At 37.3% G+C, this 24,084-nt stretch overlaps 1 protein-coding gene across 1 annotated transcript in view; it reads right to left on the reverse strand.

The window, feature by feature from the left end:
- The window catches only part of LOC129246110 (synaptogyrin), a 52,054-nt gene that overhangs the window by 2,690 nt on the left and 25,280 nt on the right, over nt 1-24,084 (reverse strand). The window contains exons 2-3 of the mRNA XM_054884658.1: nt 6,910-7,144; nt 6,639-6,778 (exon numbers count right to left, since the gene is read on the reverse strand). Of these exons, the coding sequence (XP_054740633.1) occupies nt 6,639-6,778; nt 6,910-7,144 (375 nt within the window). The remainder of the gene's footprint in view (nt 1-6,638; nt 6,779-6,909; nt 7,145-24,084) is intronic.

The following is a 24,084-nucleotide window of genomic DNA, read 5'->3' on the forward strand; positions in this document are numbered from 1 at the left end:
TCATCTAATACCCTTCTCTTGCTGATACCATCACTCAAACCTTAATTTTCCTAGACCAATTGAAAGACCGCAGGAATTAATAAGCAGCTACAGCAATAATAACAACCTCTCTGAACCATGTAATACCAAACGTGATTCGAAGTATTGTGACTCCTGATGATGACTATAATGCTGAAAAATATTATTCGAGCTGCAGTACTAAATCGTTCAGGTGTAATCTTTTTAAAAAAGCGTACGATTGGTGGCGTATGCTTGATATGGATCGCTGACCTCAACAACTGCGTTTTCTGACTTTTTAAAACTGGATAAAGAAGCAAAGTCAATGAGTCTGCAGGTTAACGAGGGCAAGAGGAAAACTTCAGTCGAAAGTTATTATTTCAATGCCGTAAAAAACCTCCTTTGCCTGGGAAACAAGCGGCAGCACCATTAAAATTATTAGCCTTGGCATTCAAGTGCAGCATTACAATTCAGGAGTAAAATCCTTCCTCACCAAACACAGCCCAAACCTTCATCACACCCGTCCTATTAAATGGCGCAGAATCCTGATGAAGAAGTCCTCAGAATCTTCGGGGAAAAAAATCAGTAGGGGATCAATATTAAAGACGCACTTTACAGCGTCATAGATACTTTAAACTAAATAAAGATCTACTTGTTCCACTAGATAGGTTATGTCATGGAAATGGATACTTTCTAGCTCTGGTACCCATTGAAGCTAATGGAGGAAATAGGAAGGCCTCCTCTGCATTAAACACACCACGTGGAGAAGGATTTAACTTTCCTCGTGGTTTCTAATTGGCATTAATTACCCCGCCCCACAATGCGCCAGCTTATTCCGCACTGTCTGTCAAGAGCTTTCTAGCCAAACATAGCATGCGAGTCTAAAACCAGCAGGGGTCGAACTGTCATTCGAACACCGACACCCACCCGATCGAATTAAACCAAAGGAGTAAGTAAATTGTAAAAACGTTTAACTAAATATGGTTTTTGTAATAAATTTATTATAAGACGAATTTTAATAAACTCAATTTCAACCAAAAAGATGTCATGGTGCAGTATAGGGCAAACAAAGAAAAGCCCTACGGGACAGCTTAGGGAGACCAGTAGGTGAAATTTTTCATCTCCATCACTTTCACTCGAATTCATATATAAAAACAAAGTCGGATGAGTGATAAAGATCGCGCAGAGGCACCGAAAAAATTCGAAGATACTCAACTACAACAATTATTGGCTGAAGAGGCATGTCGAACCCTTGATGATATGTCTAAAGAGTTGGGTGTTAACAGATCAACAGATCAACCGTTGGTAAACGTTTGCACGCGCTGAGAATGGTCCAGAAAGCAGGTAACTGTGGCACCCAGGCTCGATGCGTTAGGTGCCATGTAAGATGCTTCCGAAACGGCAGAAAAGAAAAGGTTTTCTGCATCGCATCGTCACTGGCGATGAAAAATATTATGATAATCTTAAGCGTCGAAAATGTTGGAGCCAGGTGAACTAGGACCATCGACAGCGAAAAAATATTCATGCTTCAAAGGTTATGATGTGCATCTGGTGGGATCAGAAGTGTGTCGTCTATTATGAACTCCTTAAACCATCTGAAACCATCACTGGCAGTCATTATCAACTGCAGCTAATGCGTTTGAATTGAGCTCTCAAAGAAAAGAGGCCGGAATGGGCCGGTACACGTGACAAACTGATTTTGGTGCATGACAACGTCAGGCCACATGTTGCTAAATCGGTCCAGAAATATTAAGAGGGGCTTGCCCTAACGTCATATTCCCCAGACCTTTAGATTACCATCTGTTACGATCCGATTCCGAATGCAGTCAGCCCTTATTGAAGAGCGGTTCACTTATTACGAGATCATCGCAAATTGGCTCAATCAAGTCAAAAGAACTCGAATTTTTCGTCACGGTAATCCGTAAGTTGCCTGAATGATGGAGTAAAGTTGTAGCTTCCAATGTCACATACTTCACATAGATCCATGTATTATTTAAACAATTCGTAACTTTGCTTAAGAAAGTACGGAAACTTATTCCCAACAGTTTTGAGAGTTCCACGTTATTATGACTTAAAATACGAACCAAAGCATTGTGGAACTTAAAAACTGTTGTGAATTGAAAAAAAGCTACGATTGGTTGGAATGCGATTCAGATTGTACGATTGGCGTATCACGTAATTTTCTTTCGTATGGTTGTTGATCGGTAGAGATTTAGACGCCAGGTTTTCCGCCATACACGTCTACGAGGTGTGTTCAAAAAGTATCGCGAATTTTGAACTTTCGCAGGTTACTTATATTCGAATTTCGATTTCTTTGTGGCGATATGTTGGTACTCATGTGTTTCACTCATGCCGACGAGTTCGGCCATTTTGAATGTTCAGTTAAGTGTTGGAATCTGCTTAGTTTGAACGTGTTTCGGCTCGTCTTCGATTTTTACCTATTCAAAAAGATGGATCAAAGAACCTGTATCAAATTTTATGTGAAAAACGAAATTAAGTGCGCGGATGCATTCCGAATGTTGACTATATCATACGGAGAAGCTACTTTGGACCAAAGCAACGTTTATCGGTGGCATAAAATGTTCTCAGAAGGCCGAGAATATGTGAACGACGAAAAGCGTGCCGGACGCCCGCGCACCTCAACAACAGACGATAAAATTGATGAATTGAAGAAAATGGTAAGGGCGAATCGTCGAGTCACCGTTAGAGAAGTTGCTGCGGATCTAGACATATTGATTGGTTCGTACCATTCAATTTTTTTCAATGATTTGGGCATGAGATGGATCGCCTCAAAATTCGTACCAAAACTGCTCAATTTCGACCAAAAGCGGCATCGCATGAACATTGCTAATGAGATGTTGGACTCTGTCCGCGACGACCGAAATTTGCGCCAGAGGGTCATAACTGGTGACGCATCGTGGGTTAATGCTTATGACGTGGAAACCAAAGCTCAATCCTCTCAATGGAAACTGCCGTACGAACCAAGACCGAAAAAAGCGCGCCAAGTTCGGTCGAATGTAAAAGTTTTGCTTACCGTTTTCTTCGATTGCAGGGGCGTTGTGCATCATGAGTTCTTACCCCACGGTAAAACGGTCAATAAGGAATATTATCTGCAAGTTATGCGCAATTTGCGCGAAGTAATCAGCCAGAAACTCCAGAAATGCCCGAATTTGTGGAAGAACAAACATTTTGTGGAAGAACAAATCTTGCATCACGCTAACGCCCCTGCTCACACATCGTTGCTTGTGCGCACTTTGTTGCCAAAAATGATGCCACAGCCATCGTGTTCCCCAGATCTGGCCCCCTGTAACTTTTCCTTGCTCCCGAAACTGAAGAGACCCATGAAAGGACGACGCTACGCTACGATTGACGAGATAAAGACGGCATCGAGGAGGAGCTGAATAAGATAAAAAAAATTGAAGTGTTTCGAAGATTGGAAAAAACGTTGACAAAAATGCTTAATATCTCATGAAGATTACTTTGAAGGGGACACAATAGATTTTAATGAATAAATAAATAATTTTTGAAAAAACACAAAATTCGCGATACTTTTTGAGCACACCTCGTATGTGCACTAAAGAGAAAACAATTGAGTCCGAGCAAGCTGAGAAAGAAAAAATGACAGACGACCGGCAGGAGCTGAAGTAACAAGATTTCCAGTAATGCTGCGAACAATTTCAGATTCGCATGGAGGGTAAATAAGTATCCAATCACATAACTTATTTTAAGGTATTAGTCTCTTAAACATACCTATATCCACTATCTATACTTTAGTACCGCATTAATACTTGAACAGAGTGGATGCATACATTTCTCAAGAATATTTATAAAGGGTTTTTCAATTGGCGCGGGTCGATTTTGGCGCCCTGTAGCAGCCATTTTGTTTTGGTGACATCTGTCGAATCTTTTGTTTATTATTCAGTTGTTTATGCCAAATCGTCATGGCAAGTTACACGATTGAACAGCACGTTCAAATGATAAAACTTTAATATCAAAATGAGTGTTCATTAACGCAAACGTTGCGCGCATTGCGCCCATTTTTCGGTAGACGTGGTGGCCCTTCAAAGTCGACTCTTCAACGTTTGGTGGCCAAATTTGAGATGACCGGGTCAGCAAACAATCAGCCAACACCCGTGCGTTCAAGGAACGCAAGATGAGCCGAGAACATTGCCGCGGTCCGTGAAAGTGTACAGCAGACCCACGGCAGTCTATTCCTCACCGTGCACAAGAACTTGACCTTTCGCAGACTTCAACTTGGCGAATTTTGCGTCGGGACTTGGGCCTACACCCGTACAAGATCCAACTGACCCAGGAGCTCAAAGTTGATGACCATAGGCAACGCCGTTTGTTCGCCGACTGGGCTTCGTATCGTTTGGAAGAGAAAGCCAGTTTTGGGCGATAAATCATCTTTAGTGACGAGGCGCATTTTTGGATGAATGGCTGTGTTAACAAACAAAATTGCCGTATATGGGACGACACCAATCCACACGAGGTTCACCAAGTGATAATGCATCCTCAAAAAGTTACCGTTTGGTGTGGATTTTAGGCCGGCGGCGTCATTGGTCCGTACTTTTTTGAAAACGACGTTGGTGAGGCGGTCACCAACAACAGCGAGCGCTACACAACGATGATAACCAATTTCTTATGGCCCATATTGAACCATATGGACCAAGACGACATGTGGTTCCAGCAGGACGGCGCTACGTGTAGGTAGGTAGGTAGGGTGGTTGTCGTGAGACACACTTAGACCTTCGGCAGGTCCATTGTGATACCACTGGAGCTTATCCTTACTCTACGTGTTCCTTTTCAAACCATCCGGTTGCTTTAATAAACGAGCAGAGCTTCGTTAGTTTTAGATGCGCTATATCCGCTACATCGGTTAGAAATGCTGTATCGAGGGTGCGCAGCCTTCTCCTAGCTAGGCTTTCACACTCACATAAAAGGTGTCTGACTGTTTCCTCTTCTTCTGTATTTAGACAGCTTCTACAGAAATCGAAGTAAGGTAGTCCTAACCTTCTAGCGTGGCTGCCTATTAAACAATGACCTGTTAATACACCTATCATTTTTCTTATAGATTCCCTGTTGAATCTTAGCAAGATCTTCGATCGACCGCTATTCCAGTTCGGCCATGTCTGTCTGCTTAGTTCGCATGTTGTGAGGTTTTGCCAGATTGTATTTACCTTTTTGATGGTTTCCCTGTCTATAAGTAATTTACAAATGGCTATAGGTATGGGTATCAGCGCCTTATCTGGTTCGAGATCGAGCGTTGTACCGGCTCTTGCAAGTTCATCCGCCTTACAGTTTCCTGGAATGTCCCTGTGGCCTGGTACCCAGATAAGGTGCACCTTGTAGCACTTAGATACGTCATCTAGTAGTTTAAAACATTCTAGAACTGTTTTTGACGAGTGCGTTTTTGATTCCAGCGCTTTTATTGCTGCTTGACTGTCTGAGTAAATGAAGATTTCATTTGTGGATAATACTCTCGTTTTTATTTCTTTAAGCCCCTCTTTTATGGCAGTGACTTCCGCCTGAAATACACTGCAATGATCAGGTAAGCGAAATGATTGGCATACTCCGAGTTTGACGGAGTAGACCCCTCCGCCTACTTGGTTGTCTAGTTTTGAGCCATCTGTGTAGATGTTTAAGTCATTTATCTTAACAATGAGCCCGTTATCCCATTCCTCTTTGGAAGGAAATACTGTGACGAAGGATTTATTAAAATTGATGTCCTTGGTCCTACAGAAATCCGTTGTGTTGGGAATGCAGGGGAATTGTTCTAAAATTGAGGAGTGTCCTCTTCGGTTCGTTCTGAGTAGGCCGATTTCTCTTAGTCTGAGAGTTGCTTTGGCAGCTGTTTGCTTACCGTACTGCTCAATTGGTAAAATGTTAAGCATGATATTTAGTGCATCTGTGGGTGTGGTTCTGAGGGCCCCACAGATGCAAAGACTGGCCATTCTTTGTACGTGTGCCATGGTTCTTTTGATGTACAATTTATCTAAAGCTGGCCACCATACTAATATGCCGTATGTTAGGATAGGTCTGACAATTGCCGTGTACAGCCAGTATACGATAGATGGGGAGAGACCCCAACTTAGTCCTATCAGCTGTTTGCAAGAGTATAGTGCTATTGTCGCCCTTTTTACTCTATCTTCGACATTTGCCTTCCATGTTAGCTTTCGGTCTAGTATTAGACCTAGGTAGCGGGCCTCATCGCTAAATGACAGTGCCGTTCCACCTAGAGTCGGAGGAGTTATATTTGGTATTTTGTGTTTCCTGGTGAATAGGATTAGTTCAGTTTTATTGGGGTTGACGCTTAGCCCATTTGCTTTTGACCAGTTTTCAACCTTATTTAGTAAATCCTGCATGACTTCTATGAGTGTATTGGGGAATTTCCCCCTTACTACCATTGCAACATCGTCCGCATATGCTACTACGTGTTGTCCTCTCTCCTCTAGGCTCTTTAGCAATGAGTTTAGTGCCAGCTACGTGTCATTTTATTCCATTTCAACATCTACCCGCCCTTAAACTTAAACTTAAACTTAAACTTAACTGTAATAGACTTTCAACTATAGATTTACCAAAACTTTTGATATCATCAACTCTTATTCTATATTCTCTTATTTCCAACTCGACTTACTCACCCACACAAAAATGGAAAAGAATGAGAAAACAATGGCCGCCTGCATGTTTCCAACGCCGATACCTCCGGGTGGCATGGGTGACGAGGACCATTGCGACCACAAGTACACGAACGAAATGAAGTACATGAAAGCCCAGGCAGCTAAAAATTTTAATAATAATAAAAGAAGTTTATTTAAATTAATTTTTTCACACACAATTTCTCTGCTTCTCTGCAGCTGTGTAAATATGTGCTGTCATGTACTTTATGCATGTCAAATCAAATCAACTTACCTGAGAATCCCATATCCGCCATCACATACCGTTTCCGGCTCTTCACCGATGACATGCGTTCGAATAGGAACTCACCACCGATGAAAGCCATCGACGCCAGAAAACCGAAAACACCAATTGTATTGCCATACTTGCATGCCATACCATCACCATTGTACAGACACACTTCCTTGCCGTTCTCGTCGGTGCGCCAACCCTCCGATGAAATGCAGCCGAAGACAATGATAGAAAATAGCTGAAAGCACAACGAACAAGAACAGAGAAATTATAGAAATATTAGATGTGCATGTGCATGTATGTATATGTATGTAGATGTAGATGTAGATTTTTAGAAATGTTTGTAATTTTGTATGTGTGTTTGCTGAGTATTGTATGATGTACTGTGTTAATAATTATGCAAGCAGTTGAATGAATTTTCAATTATGAAATTCCCTGCCACACTGTTAATGGACTGGAAAAGAAATATGACTTTGAGAATTTGCTAACCTTGAAAATCATATTTATTTTTTGCTTTAATTGCTGTACTATACATATATACAAACTTACATATGGACATATATGTATGTAAAGTGTTTGTGGTCAAGGGAAATTGAAAATTGGAAAGTGAGGAAAAATGTTTTATTAATTCTTTACAAACTACTTTTTATAAAACTGCAAAAAATTAGCTTTGCATTATAAACATTCAAGTGTATGTGCATTTTTTCGACAGCGCTCATAGCAGATTCGCATTCTACAAGTACATAAAGTTTCGTATATAAGAAAAATATTCCATAAGAGCATAGGGCCAAAGTCAATTGCGAGCCATTTAATTTTTAAAAGAATTTATTTTTATTTACTGCGAAGTTAAGGTAAATATTAATACGAGTATTAACGAAGGCATTATGAGGTGGGTAGGTAGGTGAAATGGTTGAAGCGCCGCACAGTGGTCCGGCGGCCGGACAAAATTCAATTTTTCAACATTTTTGAAATAAAAGTTTGATAATGCAGATGTTTTCTTAAATATTCAAGGCAGATTTCCTGAAAATATTACTTAATTTAAAAAATTAATCATTGTAGTTTTTTGACTTTAAACATGAAATTGTATGCAAATCGTACTTCATACAAGAGTTTCATTTTCATGTCTGCAAATAAATATTACCATTTGATTGTTAACCAAATATTGAAAAAAAAGATAATTGAATATATTAACGGAAACAGTAATAATTCTCTTAAGTTGTGGTACAAAATCCAATTTTTTTTTTGAAATTTCAAAATTTTTCGAAAATTTTTGACGTGATAACGTCTTATAATTCGATTTAACAGGCTGCACGCACGAAAAAATGTGTCGTTACCTTGCTCATTACTGTTCATATGTAGTTACCTTGCTCATATTAGTGTTACCTTGCTCATATTAGTGTTACCTTGCTCTTTAGTATTACCTTGCTCATTAGTGTTACCTTGCTCATATTAGTGTTACCTTGCTCATATTAGTGTTACCTTGCTCATTAGTGTTACCTTGCTCATATTAGTGTTACCTTGCTCATATTAGTGTTACCTTGCTCATATTAGTGTTACCTTGCTCATATTAGTGTTACCTTGCTCATATTAGTGTTACCTTGCTCATATTAGTGTTACCTTGCTCATATTAGTGTTACCTTGCTCATATTAGTGTTACCTTGCTCATATTAGTGTTACCTTGCTCTTTAGTATTACCTTGCTCATTAGTGTTACCTTGCTCATTAGTGTTACCTTGCTCATATTAGTGTTACCTTGCTCATATTAGTGTTACCTTGCTCATATTAGTGTTACCTTGCTCTTTAGTATTACCTTGCTCATTACTGTTACCTTGCTCATATTAGTGTTACCTTGCTCATATTAGTATTACCTTGCTCATTAGTGTTACCTTGCTCATATTAGTGTTACCTTGCTCATATTAGTGTTACCTTGCTCATATTAGTGTTACCTTGCTCATATTAGTGTTACCTTGCTCATATTAGTGTTACCTTGCTCATATTAGTGTTACCTTGCTCTTTAGTATTACCTTGCTCATTAGTGTTACCTTGCTCATTGCATTGAATGAACTGCAAGCGAAAGCGCGGAAGGAACGACAAAGCAAACAAAGCAAACGAACGGCAACGTTCGACATCTTGCTCTCCCCTACTTAAGTGAGCGTATATATGTATGTATATGCGCATATGTACATATATAAATTCACGTATTTGTATTTGCATATGCCTTCTTATTGATTATTATTAATTTGATTTACTTGAAGAATTTAAAATAAAACCAAGTTTGTTAATAATACCTGTTGTTTTAATGTTATTATTATTAATTTTTTTATTATATATGAAGGAAAAAATGTATGGTAATATTTACCATATCTATACTAATATTATAAAGAGGAAAACTTTGTTTGTTTGGTTGTAATGAATAGGCTCAAAAACTACTGGACCGATTTCAAAAATTCTTTCACCATTCGAAAGCTACATCACGAGTAACATGGATTATATTTTATTTTGGAAATAGGGCTCGAGATATAGGTCAAAACGTGGACCCGGGTAACCTTCGGATGTGTATGTACAATATGGGTATCAAATGGAAGCTGTTGGTGAATGCTTTAGTTCAGAGTATTTCCATCCGCTCCGTGACTATGGTCTCGAGATAGAGACCAAAACGTGGACCCTAGAATGTGTTTGTACAATATGGATATCAAATGAAAGCTGTTGATAAGTGCTTTAATACGGGGTAATTTTCATACCTATTGATGACTAGGGTCTCGAAATATATGCCAAAACGTGGACCCACCGTGACTTTGAACCGAATTAAACCAAACTTACACACATTGTTAAGTAGGTATTGAAGATGATTTCCGTATAGTTTGAATACCTATTGGTAGATAGGGTCTCAAGATATAGGTCAAAACGTGGACCCGGGTAACCTTCGGACGTGTATGTACAATATGGGTATCAAATGAAAGCTGTTGGTGAATGCTTTAGTACAGAATATTTTTCATGCCGCTCCGTGACTGGGGTCTCGAGATATAGGTCAAAACGTGGACCCGGGTAACCTTTGGTTGTGTATGTACAATATGGGTATCAAATGAAAGCTGTTGATAAGTGCTTTAATACGGGGTAATTTGTTATGTTATGTTATGTTATGTTATGTTATGTTATGTTATGTTATGTTATGTTATGTTATGTTATGTTATGTTATGTTATGTTATGTTATGTTATGTTATGTTATGTTATGTTATGTTATGTTATGTTATGTTATGTTATGTTATGTTATGTTATGTTATGTTATGTTATGTTATGTTATGTTATGTTATGTTATGTTATGTTATGTTATGTTATGTTATGTTATGTTATGTTATGTTATGTTATGTTATGTTATGTTATGTTATGTTATGTTATGTTATGTTATGTTATGTTATGTTACGTTATGTTATGTTATGTTATGTTATGTTATGTTATGATATGTTATGTTATGTTATGTTATGTTATGTTATGTTATGTTATGTTATGTTATGTTATGTTATGTTATGTTATGTTATGTTATGTTATGTTATGTTATGTTATGTTATGTTATGTTATGGTATGTTATGTTATGTTATGTTATGTTGTGTTATGTTATGTTGTGTTATGTTATGTTATGTTATGTTAAAGTATATTATGTTATGTTAATGTTAACTCATTCTCTATATCCATACAAAATATCTATCAAACAAATAAAATTAAAATTTTCTTTTGAAAAATGCAACCATTCAATCAGTATTTTCTTATGACGTTATCACGTTAAACTATCGTCAGTAAACCGACTTTACAGACAACCTCTTTTTTTTTAAAGATCATTTTTTCGAGTGGTCCACACCGGTCCACTTGAAATCAACATGAGTGATGTAGCCACATATTTCAGCTATGATCTCAAACTGAAACCTGTTGCGCAAAGTTGCGCAAATTAAAAATAATGTAGCTTTTGTGCATTTACCCACAGGCAAAACGTTACATATGGCTTATGCAATTTTGTGTAAAAGACAGAAAAAGACATCACAGACCCCATCAGCATTAAGAGACAACTAAAAAAAAAAATTGTATTAAAAAAACAAAATTTTTTTTTAATATATATTATTAAACAGAAAACAGCTCATCAGAAACCGAGGATTCTGAATCATAAAAATAAGATTAAAAATGAAAAACAAAAAAACAATTAAATATCCAAAAAAAATTTAAAAACTAAAACAAAAAAAAAAATTTTTTAAATTAAAAATAAAAAAAAATTAAAAATTAAAAATAAAAAAAAAAAATTAAAAAATTAAAAAACAAAAAACAAAAAAACAAAAAAATTAAAAAATTTAAAAAAATCAAAAATAAAAAAATAAAAAAATCTAAAAACAAAAAAAAAATGAGGAGAGAATAACCTTACCGTAAACCTCCACGTGGTACTCTCTGGGGTCGTGAAATATGTAAAAATGAACTCACCAGCTAATTACGGAAGTAAAAATGTATTTATAGTATTCAATGAATTTAAAATTTGCTAAAACTAAGGTCAGATTCGTCATCACTGATCCTTAAAACCCCTAAATATATATTTTCAGCTTAATTAAATGGGTTTTTGAATTTTGTCCGCCAACGCCTTCTGGTCGGACCACTGTGCGCCGGTCTGGCCCTCCTCAAGTAGCACTAAAGCACCGTTTTGATACCTTTATGAGACCTCAAATAGGCAAATATCCACCACCAGCCAGAGTTGTTGATATGATGGAGAAGATTGATAGGATTTAGGTTGGCGCACTGCCCCAGGTGGTCGAAGAAAGGCGCGTCCCGTGACCTTAGTCGTCTAGCTGCCAAAGCGGGACATTTACAGAGAAAATGCTCCACAGTCTCCTTCTCTGAAAGGTCCCCACAGCTTCTGCAATGAGGGTTAAATGGTAACGCTAGCTTTTCCGCGTATGTACCGATCGTCCAGTGACCGGTAAACACAGCTACGAGTTTGGAAATCAAAAGTCGAGGGATCCAAAGGACTTTCTGAGTCTTTCGTATATTGTACTAGGGCCAAAGGGTTTTCGAAATAGCACATGAAGAAATGGAGCTTCATCTTTTCTGCGCTTTGCTGAAAAATAATTTGTGCAGTTCCCCTTTAGCAACCGTCAGGGGGATACCGATGACCAGATAGGAGGTCTCTGAGGCCAATTCAGTCCTCTTTCTAGCAAGCTCATCAACAATTTCACTTCCCTCTATGTTCTTATGTCCTGGAACCCAGATCAGATTTGATCTCCTCCTTACCAGAGGTTACTGCGCCTTCGCCAGTATCGCAAAGACTTCTGCCTGAAAAACACCAGCAGTGTATTCGGCAGTTTAAAGGAGACAGATAAACTGGCTGATTTAGAGAAAACCCCTGCCCCGACTCCCGATTCCATCTTGGAGCCGTTAGTGAAGGCGAAGGTGCAAGCTTCGGTGCAGATTTTCCCTTCGGTCCAATCCTGCCTATGTGGGAAGATTGGCCTAGCACGAGTCTCAAACTCTAGTTTGCGGATAGAGAGATCTGTTCGAAGTTCGGAGAAATACGGTGTTAACTACACGAAAATGCTACCTTGTCTCTTAAGAGATTGCCTCCAGAGGCCAATCTCGTTTAACCGGATTGCACTTTGAGCTGCGATGAAAATGACGGAAAAGGCGATGGGAAGTAAGTGCAAAAGGACATTAAGGGCAGCACTGGGGCAAGTTTTACATGCTCCGGTGATGCCAAAGCATGCAGTCCTTTGCCCCCTCCGCAATTTAGTGTTATTATATCCCTTTCGAAGAGCTTCCCACGAAACCAGGTATTCATATGCTAAAATTGGCAAAGCCACTGCGTTGTACATCCACAGCACGACCTGTGGCTTGAGTCCCCATTTTTTTATCGAACATAGATTTACAGCAGTAGAAGGCTGTACTGACCTTCTTTACCCGATTTTCAATGCGTAGCTTCCAATGGAGTTTGGAGTCAAGTATCACTCCAAGATACCTAACTTTCGATGAGAGCGGGAGAACGTGGTTGTTTAATTTGGGAAGTCGAAAGGGTGGAGGTTTATATTTTTTGGTAAATAGCACCAGCTCCGTTTTGTCAGAGTTGACTCGAAAGCAGCAAGTGGTAGCCCAGCGGCTGAGTACAGCCAGTGACCATTCCAAAATCTCAGCCATGAGTGAGGGAAACAGTCCCGATACCCTCAGCACCAAGTCATCGACGTATGCTACTACCTTAACCCCACCTTTATTTAGCATTATCAAAACTTCGTCAACAATAACTAGCCAAAGTAGGGGCGAAAAGCATTATGAATGAATTTTTGTTTTTTTTAACCTATACTTAAACATTTTTTACACGAAGAATTTAAGCCTCCAAAATTAAAATATAAAATATTCAACTCCAATGTCAAGTCCACCCTATTGTACGGCTGCGAAACTTGGAATCTTTCAGCCACAGACTTGCAGCGCTTGCAAGTATTTGTGAATCGTTGCCTCCGTACAGTACTTCGCATCTTCTGGCCCCACACCTTATCCAACCAAAACTTATAGACCATGACGAACTAAACTACAATGCGAACGGAAAAAGTAAGTGGAGGTGGCTTGGACACATTTTAAGAAGAGATCCAAATGACATCAACCTTAATGCGATTGATTGGAACCTGCAAGTCAGCCGACGCAGAGGCAGACCATCACTAACCTGGAGAAGAACCTTAGAAACCGAAATAGCAAAGACAAAGAAAAGTTAGAACGAACTAAAGTGACTGGCGTCCGACGAAATCGAATGGAGCAAGCTTGTTGTGGTCCTTTGTGCCCTCGCGGAACCATAGGAACTTGCATATATATATATTTATTTTTGATTTAAATAACCACAAAATTGTGCTACAAAGCTAATTATTGTAATTTTTTAATATTACAATACGAAAAGTGTATGTAAATAATTTGTTTCCATGTAAATCAAACTAAAATTTACAAAAAAAAATTAAGAACCATTCAATTTTACAATATTTAAAAAATTGATATACACATTTTTTTAACCTTAAAAAAGATTACAAAAAAGAAAAACAATTAAATTTTATATTTAAAAAAAATATAAAAATATTTAAAATATTATTATTTTTTCTTAAAAATATTAAATTTTTATAAACAATTTTTTTTTATTAAAAATTTTAAATTTTTATTAAAATTTTTTTTTTATTAAAAATTTTAAATTTTTATTAAACTTTTTTTATTAAAAATATTAAATTTTTATTAAACAATTTTTTTTATTAAAAATATTAAATTTTTATTAATAGGACTATGAATAAGTTCGTGCGGTTTTACAACAGATGGCGTAACTTGATTATTATTCCATCGATCCACATTTCCAAACATTCATTGGAGAGCTACTGTCGTAAGGCACAAACGTCAGTATAAGTTTTTTATTTGAAGCGTAAACAACAATATTTTTACCACACTTGAAAATGTCGAATTTCGTGCCAAATAATGTGTTTTTGCGGGGAATTCTTCTTCATTATTTTAATATAAAATTTTTTTTTTTATTAAAAATATTAAATTTTTTTATAACCGTTCATTTTTCTTTTACAATTAACAACGTATAAACAGATATTTTAGTTTTAAATCCTTTTCGTTTTCAACATGAGAAGACTTATTTCTACTATCTATCATAGCCATTAGCTGCTTTTATTTTCTTAAAGAGCGACTCTTTCTAAATTTATGGTGCTCGAAATTGACTTTAGAGTTATGCGCTAGTGACTTTTTTTACTTAGAATTCTATGTAGGATCCATAACTGTTAGAAACGTTGACGGAAAAAATCATTTCATATAAATTGGCCCATCCTAATGTGCATACATACTCGTATGTAGTTATATCTGCCCAAAGTCTTAAAAGTATTAATATTATTTGTTAAATTCTTCACGTACGGTGTAAAAATTTAAATTTCCCGTTCTTTATATGCGGCCTAAACAGCTTTCCTTACAATTTTTTCAAATTTATTTTGACCTTCACAAATGGAACTTAAGCGTCACTCGGCAACTCGTTCTTAGTCACATAGGCATTGCATATTGAGTATTCCTTGATTGCTGTGCCTTGACCTACCTCTCGCGCGCACACAAACACACACTCATGGGAAAAGGTGCACAGGCCGATTTGAGCCACAAAAATTTAACTTTATTTCACTCGAATGCAATATAAAATTTTATCATCGAAATTGAACGTGCAAATGCCAGCAAGGATTCCTGCATAGCTGATGGCATTAAATATTTTAACTGACTTCAAGTGGCATTTCTAAGTGAGTAGACGCTTAGTTAATGGGAAAATAAAAAGCCAAACATTTTAGTTAGTTAAATGAGTATGAATTTGGTTAAGAAAGCCGTCTTTTGGATAGAATGTCAATTTTCGATAATGCGAATTCTGAAGGCAAACAAATTCACACAAATTTTGCGGAACACAATGATTCGTTTCACGCATGGACAATGTTGGGAAATTTTGCAAAAATATTGGGTAAGGAATGAAAAATTTGCCGGAAATTTACTCGAAAAATTATCATTTCTAGCGAAGTGCATTTTTATCTCGGCGGCGTTCATAACAAACGAAACTGCGGTATCTGGGGATTGAAAAATCTACAGTTGATCGCCGTGAGGTCAATGCATCCTCAGATAGTTGGGTGCGAATATTAGAGCGGTCACATCATTGGCACATCTCGGCGTTCTCTGGCTGTCTCGGCGATGCCACTTGGCCACCTCGTAGCTACCACTCGACTTTTTCTGTAGAATGCCGTGGAATGCCGATGTGATGTGAGCACACCATGCGAGTCCTTAAGGGAAATATCGAGTAAGTCATTCATGGGATGAAGCGCGAAATCGTCACCAAGGTCTTCAAGAACTGGGTTAACAAGCTGCGCTATTGCGAAACCAGCTGAGTCAGCCACATCAATGAAATCGTGTTCCGTAAATAATGAAAATGTTTGTTTTTCCGGATAATGCACTAATATAGCGCAAAAAATTGATTTGAGTTTTTAAAAAGAAACCACAGTATGGACTACCCGCTACACCAGACCTGATAGCATTGGTTTTTATATGTGCCTTACTTTAGAATTTTTAAGCCAGTACAGATAATTTCAAGTTACCTCGAGTTAAGGATTTTTAGTAAACTGTATATAAAACTTTCATTCTCGGTCTGTGTCAAATGCTGCCGAAGGCAGTCTGCTGTCTAACCTAAAAACTAAATTTGCAAAATAAACTATTTTTGAACTTTGCAAATATCTTAAAAACATTTAACTTCGGTGAAAAGTAAAGCAGTAACGGTCGGTAATTATACAGGACACAACCCATGGAGTCAGCATATGACTACCATTGGAATTATTAAGGACCCAATGTGCCTGTCTTGCTTGGAGGAGGTGGAAAGCACTGATCACTTTCTCTGTGAGTGTCCTGCCTTTGCTAGAGAAGGACTACGAGTTTTGGGTTCCGATGTCGTGAAAATGAGTAATATTCGTTCTCTAAAGCTAGAGGATATTTACAGATTTACCAAAGAATCTGGAAAATTCTCACAGGACTAACTACCTCTGTCTCTGCCTCTGTCTTCGTCTTTGTCTCTGTCTCTGTCTCTGTCTCTGTCTCTGTCTCTGTCTCTGTCTCTGTCTCTGTCTCTGTCTCTGTCTCTGTCTCTGTCTCTGTCTCTGTCTCTGTCTCTGTCTCTGTCTCTGTCTCTGTCTCTGTCTCTGTCTCTGTCTCTGTCTCTGTCTCTGTCTCTGTCTCTGTCTCTGTCTCTGTCTCTGTCTCTGTCTCTGTCTCTGTCTCTGTCTCTGTCTCTGTCTCTGTCTCTGTCTCTGTCTCTGTCTCTGTCTCTGTCTCTGTCTCTGTCTCTGTCTCTGTCTCTGTCTCTGTCTCTGTCTCTGTCTCTGTCTCTGTCTCTGTCTCTGTGTCTGTCTCTGTCTCTGTCTCTGTCTCTGTCTCTGTCTCTGTCTCTGTCTCTGTCTCTGTCTCTGTCTCTGTCTCTGTCTCTGTCTCTGTCTCTGTCTTTGTCTCTGTCTCTGCCTCTGTCTCTGTCTCTATTACTTCCTATCTCTGTCTCTGTCTCTGTCTCTGTCTCTGTCTCTGTCTCTGTCTCTGTCTCTGTCTCTGTCTCTGTCTCTGTCTCTGTCTCTGTCTCTGTCTCTGTCACTGTCTCTGTCTCTGTCTCTGTCTCTGCCTTTGTCTCTGTCTCTGTCTCTGTCTCTGTCTCTGTCTCTGTCTCTGTCTCTGTCTCTGTCTCTGTCTCTGTCTCTGTCTCTGTCTCTGTCTCTGTCTCTGTCTCTGTCTCTGTCTCTGTCTCTGTCTCTGCCTCTGTCTCTATTACTTCCTATCTCTTTCTCTAATACTTTTCTCCCTTCCCCCTTGACTATCTACTCTCTTTCCAGAGCTCTTAATACAAGGGGCCTTTTAGCCTGAGTGTTTTAGGAGCCACCAAATATCTTGGTGCTCCTTGGCTCGACCAATTCCAATTTCAATTTTAAGCAGTACGAAATATAAAAAATGTTGCCTTTAATTTAATAAATCATCTGTTTTGATCGATTAACGAATTCTCCAGATATTAGAAGTTTTTCTAATCTACCTCTTTTCCTTAAATCCAAAACCATTATTTGGCGATGTCTCGAAAACTATAATATATTGCAGAGAAACATGTAGATTCTTGGATTCAGCGACCGATTTTACTAAGGAATTGAATGGTCCCGTTCTTGGTTGTTTTTATTTATTTATTTTTTTTTTTTTGACTGTAAATTAGTTTTATTTTTTAGTCACTTGTACAAAAGCTTTGAAATCAATAACTATTATTTTTCCACCCCCGAATGAAAGTATACTTTCCTTCGAGGTCTTTGAAATGGAAAGGATAGAAATAAGATGATACTAAAGTACTATATTTTGATAAATTTGAGTTATGTACGACCTCTACCAGAGTCATTTTAAAAGCCTGTCCAAAGTCATAGAGATGTCACGACTGGCACGTATTGAGATTATATTTAGTTAGTAGCATCTCTTGGGAGCATGGCAGCTCTCAGCCAGATTGGTCTATGCCTCTGTGTTTGACATTCATTTGAATCGAGGAAGTCGAGTGAGTTTCCTTTTCCAACGCGACAGCGCACCAGTTCATGCCTTAACAGTTGCGGTCACAAAATTAATGGAAATAGGGTTCCAACCACTTACTTATCCCCCCTATTTTCTAGACTTGGCTTCATCGAATCACTCGGTCTGGTGTTTGTTCCCAAATTAGAAGAAATGGCTGGCAAGCAAAAAGATTTTATTCAAACAAGGAGTTGATTGCGGAAACGAATGCTTATTTTTCAAGCTTGGACAAATTCTATTATTCCCTACAACAGCGTTTTACAAAGTGCCTAAAAGAAGACTATGTCGAGAAATAAAAAAAGGTTTACCACAAACAATCAAGTAGTATTTTTTTTTTGCACGAACTCACAGTGCGGCCGATTCCCGAAAAGCTGGCCAAAACTCAAAAAATTAAGTAATTGATTCAAAATTTCTTACTCGGGGGTTGTCGGGGTCGCTGATTACGAATTTGATCTTAAAATTTTGAAAATCCACCCCCTTCCACCCCTATTGGCCACCCCCTCACGTGAAATAGCGTATATTCTAGAACATAATCAAGATGCATGTTAATTTATGTTTTCAGGGTCGCTGATTACGAATTTGATCTTAAAATTTTTAAAATCCACCCCCTTCCACCCCTATTGGCCACCCCCTCACGTGAAATAGCGTATATTCTAGAACATAATCAAGATGCATGTTAATTTATGTTTTCAGGGTCGCTGATTACGAATTTGATCTTAAAATTTTGAAAATGGGTCTCGTAAAAGTGGATAGAGATGACCTCATACATTTTGACATATACAACTGAGACAATATTATGAAGAAGCGTAAAGGACCAAATTGGCGTCACTTAAGAAGGAAATACTTATTAATCAAAAACTATGCCGCAAACCCGGAATAAACTTCTGAAGTAGCTATCTTTCATCTAAATCCAGGAAATTACGCCAGTCTTTAGTTAAATTAAAGATTGCTGCTGTCATACATACATACATTTATACACATTTGTGCATAAATTTCCTCTTGATTGTCGCACCAACACTCAGTGTTATCGTCCATTATCGAGTACCACTTCAACCAAGGCATCAAATCCATAATAATAAATTTGTACACAAATTACTTACATATACACATCAACTTGACGCTTTTTTACACAATCGCGAGCGCGCAAACATTCCTAAATATAAACAACTGTGGTAAAAGCTTTTCGCACAATTGCACACACGCACTGGTTGTACTTTTCTTCCGCACGCCCACTAATCAATTCACAAAATTCTCATACCAAGTATCCAACAATTGGCCCAGTTACTTTGCGCGTTTTTTCCTTCATTATATGCATCGTTTTTATCACCATTGCCTTTCTTCTTTTATGTATTTTCCAATGCCCATACATTGTCCATTCGTTCCTTTGCTTGCAGTTGACATCGACGCCGATGCCGATGCCGACGCCTACATTGTTATTACCATTGTTTTGTGATGCGAAGTGGTTGACGTTATGTCGTAAAAAAATCTTCTGCCCTATTTACTGTTGTTGCTATTTAGACATTCTTTGCACGATAAGTAGTAGGAAGTGATGTGTGACAAAGCTAAGGAAACGCGGTACAAATAGAAGCAGCTAAATAGCAACAGCAACAGCAACAGCAACAATCACAGTGACTTGACTCATTCGTATGCGCAGAGCCGTGCATATTCGTGCATATACACATGCTGCCATGAAAATGAAAAGAGAATGCGCTCGTGCAGCGATTATTGCTATATGGCGAGTCATGGTATGCCTTTATTGGATACTTGCTTGAAGGCAGTTGGCAAGGAAGTGCAAAAACAAAAAGAGAGCGAACTCATGCATTAACATAAAAAGTGAATGCGAATCGTGTCTAAAATAGAGGACAACATAAGACGGTAAAAATAAAAGTGTACTCATATTTGATTGTAGGTATCCGTAGGGGGTTTAATATTTATGAAAGTTAATGTTTAAGCTATTTATTTTAAATGAAATTCCGTCTTAAAAGAATATAACAATAATAATCGCAAAAATATTCATATAATTTAGGTATAAATAAATAAGAAAATAAAAACAAAAAAACATTTTAGGCATAAATCGGATCTCAGAAGAGTGGGGCGTATGAGTAATGTGAAGTGGCTTCTCTTTCACTTTTTTCACCTTTCGCTTTCATATTAAGAATTTTGATATTTCAAAAAGAAAATCGATTTATTGATAAATAGTTGGCACTTGCACTTTTTTCTTGGCCAAGCTGCACCTCCAATTTGTGGTGTGCGTCTTGATGTTTTTCCAAAAATGGAAGGACGGTGCGACGGAAAGTTTTATTTCGCCTCCGAATGGCAGATGGTTTTTATGAAGAGCTTTTTCATGTCAGAAATGCATTCAGGTGTTTGCCATTATTTTCCAAAGCGCAACCGCTCTTAGCAAAAACTTTTTTTGCAATTTGGTGTTTCTTGCCGGACATCTTGAAGCCGGACATTATCGAATTGTAGTCACGCACTTAAACATTCAGCTACGGCAGAGGCATATATTTATATTAAATATATGAAATTATTTATTATTGTTATCTTCTAATCTTAATACGATTGACCGATCGTCAAAATAGTGAGAAAATACATTTTACGGAAATAAAATCGAAATTTTCAAGTAAGTAAATAATACAAAATAACAGGTCAGTCCATAAGTTCGTGCGTTTTTTTAAGGTGATTTTAAAATTAATAAAAAAGATGTTTAAAGTATTTATTAGACAACAATATATTTTCCTCTATTATTTACAATGTCTTCCCAACGTTTAGGCGAATTTTTAATTCTCTGCTCATGAAATTGTTTGTCCTTGGAGCCAAAATACGCTTCGATATCCCATTTTATACCTTCTTTTGAGGAGTACTTCTTGTTACTCATATGGGATTGAAGTCCACGGAAAAGGCGATAATCACAAGGTGTAATATCCGGAGAGTATGGTGCTTGCGGCATTGGCTCCCATCCGAGCTCGTTCAGCTTGTCTAATGTTTGCCTTGCGGTATGAGGTCTTGCGTTGTTGTGGTGAAAGAAACTTTGCGTCTATTCACTAAAAACGGTCGATTTTTTTAAGTGCCTCATTCAGGTTCGATAGCTGATGGGAATAATAGTCAGCAGTTATCGTCTAGTTTGGTTCCAGAAGTTCATAATAAACAATACCGGCCATATCCCACCAAATAGACAGGAGAATCTTCTTGGGGTGAAGGCCATCTCTAGGGGTCGATTCTGGTGTTTCATTTTTATCTAACCATTGGCGTTTGGGAACAGGATACGGTTCAAAAAACTTTCATTTTCAAGCCGTTGCAGCAGCTGAGAACACACATTCACTCTCTGCTGAAGATTGGCGACGGAAAGTCTATGTGGAACCCATTTTCTCAGCTTTGAAACCTTTCCCCAGGTACCTGTGAACTTTTCCATGCGATGAATTTAACCTCTGAGCTATCATATCGACTGTCAAATTTGGCTCAGCTTCCACGAGTTCGAGCAAGGCGTCGGAGTTAAAGACTTTAGGACGCAGTTACCACTTCGGAATTTTGAAAACCACTTTTGTGCAGTGCTTGCACTCACGGTATCCTCTCCGTGAACAGTGTTTACTTCTGCAGCAGCAGTTGTTGCATTTTTACCACTTTTATAAAAAAAAACACAAATATTCCTCTTATACGCGTTCGAAGATTCCGTTTTATTTTTTAACAAAACGTGCTTCTATCCGCGATTAAAATGACTTGTTGAATGCAAAGTATATCAAAGAAAATATTAATAATTCCGTTATATTCCGCGAATAATTTTTTGTATGCAAAAATCATACAAAAGTGAAATTATGGGTAAAATACGCACGAACTTATGGGCTGACCTGATATGCATTAAAAGAGAACGTAGCGAAACGAAATTTGCCTGGCCTTCATAATTTATGCACTTGGTGATAAATTTTTATATATAAAATACTCTTAAGCATAAAAGTACTGTTATTATAAAGAATAAGCCACAAAGATCTTTCAGGTCGCAGTGTTAAATACCCTCATAATAACAATACACAAAACAAAAACAAAACTTTCATTCAAGTAAACTCTGCTTATTTTAATTATAAAGGTTAGGTTTTTAAGTTTTTTTACCCTTCACATTTAACAAATTTACTATTGAATTCTATGCGAGTGCTTTTCGAATCAATTACCTTTCGATTCATAAGTAAAATGAACTATATAAGCAACAAAAAGCATAACACAAACAACGCGATTTTCTCGTGCCATAACTGTTCGCTCGTACTCGCTCCGTACTCGAAAGCCAATGAAAATAGTTATAAGGCGTGCTTTAAAAGAGAAGAGTGAACATTATTGGCTCTCAACTCCTGCTAACATTTGTTGTCGAGTGAATGTTGATCGTCTGCTAAATCGAATCAATGTTAACATCGGCAATTGCATTGAATCACACTGTGTGGAAAGAGAAACAAATGAGCTACTGCAGAAGTTTAGTAAATACACATCAAGCCAACTATTCGTTTCAAAGGCCTTATATATTTGTATATTTTTTTATTTTTTTATTTTATTGAATCGACCAGTCAATCAATTTTAAATATTACCTTTCATAATTACCGATAAGGAAACCCGCAAATGTCTTAGAATTAATTTACATTTACTGACAGCTTTGCTAAAATTAGGTTTTCACAATTATGTTGCCAAGATATTTGTAAGGGTTTACTGTTTCGATAGTAGAATTTGGTTTGGTTTGGTGAACACAGTCATAATTACATAAATTTTATTTTATTATTTATTTAATTTTTTTTTATTTTCTAAAGCTTACATGATAATAAAATTATAAGTAAACTCAAGCAAACGCAGCGCTAGCAGCAGAGGCTTTCGGCTGATAAATTTATATAAATTTGTATTTATTTACATGTTTAATTTAATTTATGATATGTGAAAAGGTGGCGCAAACCTAATCACCCTTTTGGAAAAATTATAATTTTGTAATCCGATAATGATATTATGAAAAGGGCAGACCCAGTGTATACTATACATAGGGATTTTTAAGGATTTTAAAATTATAAGCATGAGATGAGCAGAATATGATAGTATGGGATCAATAAATTTCAGAGACTGAAGGCATATTTCAACAAATTTTTTGCACATGTTCGATTCCATTGATATCTTTCTCACTACATGGTCCACAAACAAAATCAGCATATTCTAAATAAGACCTAACAAATGATGTATCATATAAAATAACTTGATGGTATGGGGATCAGAGAACTTAATGACACTCCGTCTGACGAAACCCCACATGGAGAAACATTTTTAAAGTAGTATAATTCATATGGCTTTTAAAAGAAAATTTTGTATCATAGACAACACCAAGGTGCTTAATCTTACTGCCACACTGAAGGACACAAGTCGAGACACTGTACTTGGTACGCCCAATGTTAGATATTTTCGAGAAAGACATTTGAAAGCATTTAGACAAGTTCAGTGAAAGACGGAATATTTGGCATCACTAGTAAACCCTATCAATATCGGTTTGAAGATGAATGGCATACTCCTGACTTTTGATTGCTGAGAAGTTCTTAAGGTCACCAGCATAAAGCAAAAAATTAGCTAATAAGAAACAACTTTTAATATCACTAATAAAAACACAAATAAGGGTGGTCCCAAGATACTGCCGCGCCGAACACCAGAGGTGGCAGCAACAACAAGCTTCTTCAGAAACCTGATTTTTGCATATATGTATTATATGTGTACATATAAGTATAGCAGTGGTCCTAATTTGGATTCCTCTTTGGACTCTGCATGTTACTACTCTTTGTTCCTTATATTCATTTCTAACTTTTACTGTGTATAGATTTTACTCAAATTTTTTCTAAACATTTTTAACAAAAGTAAACATTTGTTTAAGTATATTTTATTCTAAAAAGAAAAAAAGATCATAAGAATATCAAAAAGTGCCGAAATTTTTCTCATTGAAAAACTCTATACCAAAATTTATAACATTGAATAAATCCTATGTAATAAATATTACAAAATACTGGTTTTTAGTATTTCCTAAATGTTCATCTTCTATTCATACTTGAGTTCGGCAAATGAGTTATCCCATCTTCTAGTAGTTTTCGATGCT

This window comes from Anastrepha obliqua, chromosome 4 (genome assembly GCF_027943255.1).
Source record: "Anastrepha obliqua isolate idAnaObli1 chromosome 4, idAnaObli1_1.0, whole genome shotgun sequence".
Lineage (NCBI taxonomy): Eukaryota > Metazoa > Arthropoda > Insecta > Diptera > Tephritidae > Anastrepha > Anastrepha obliqua.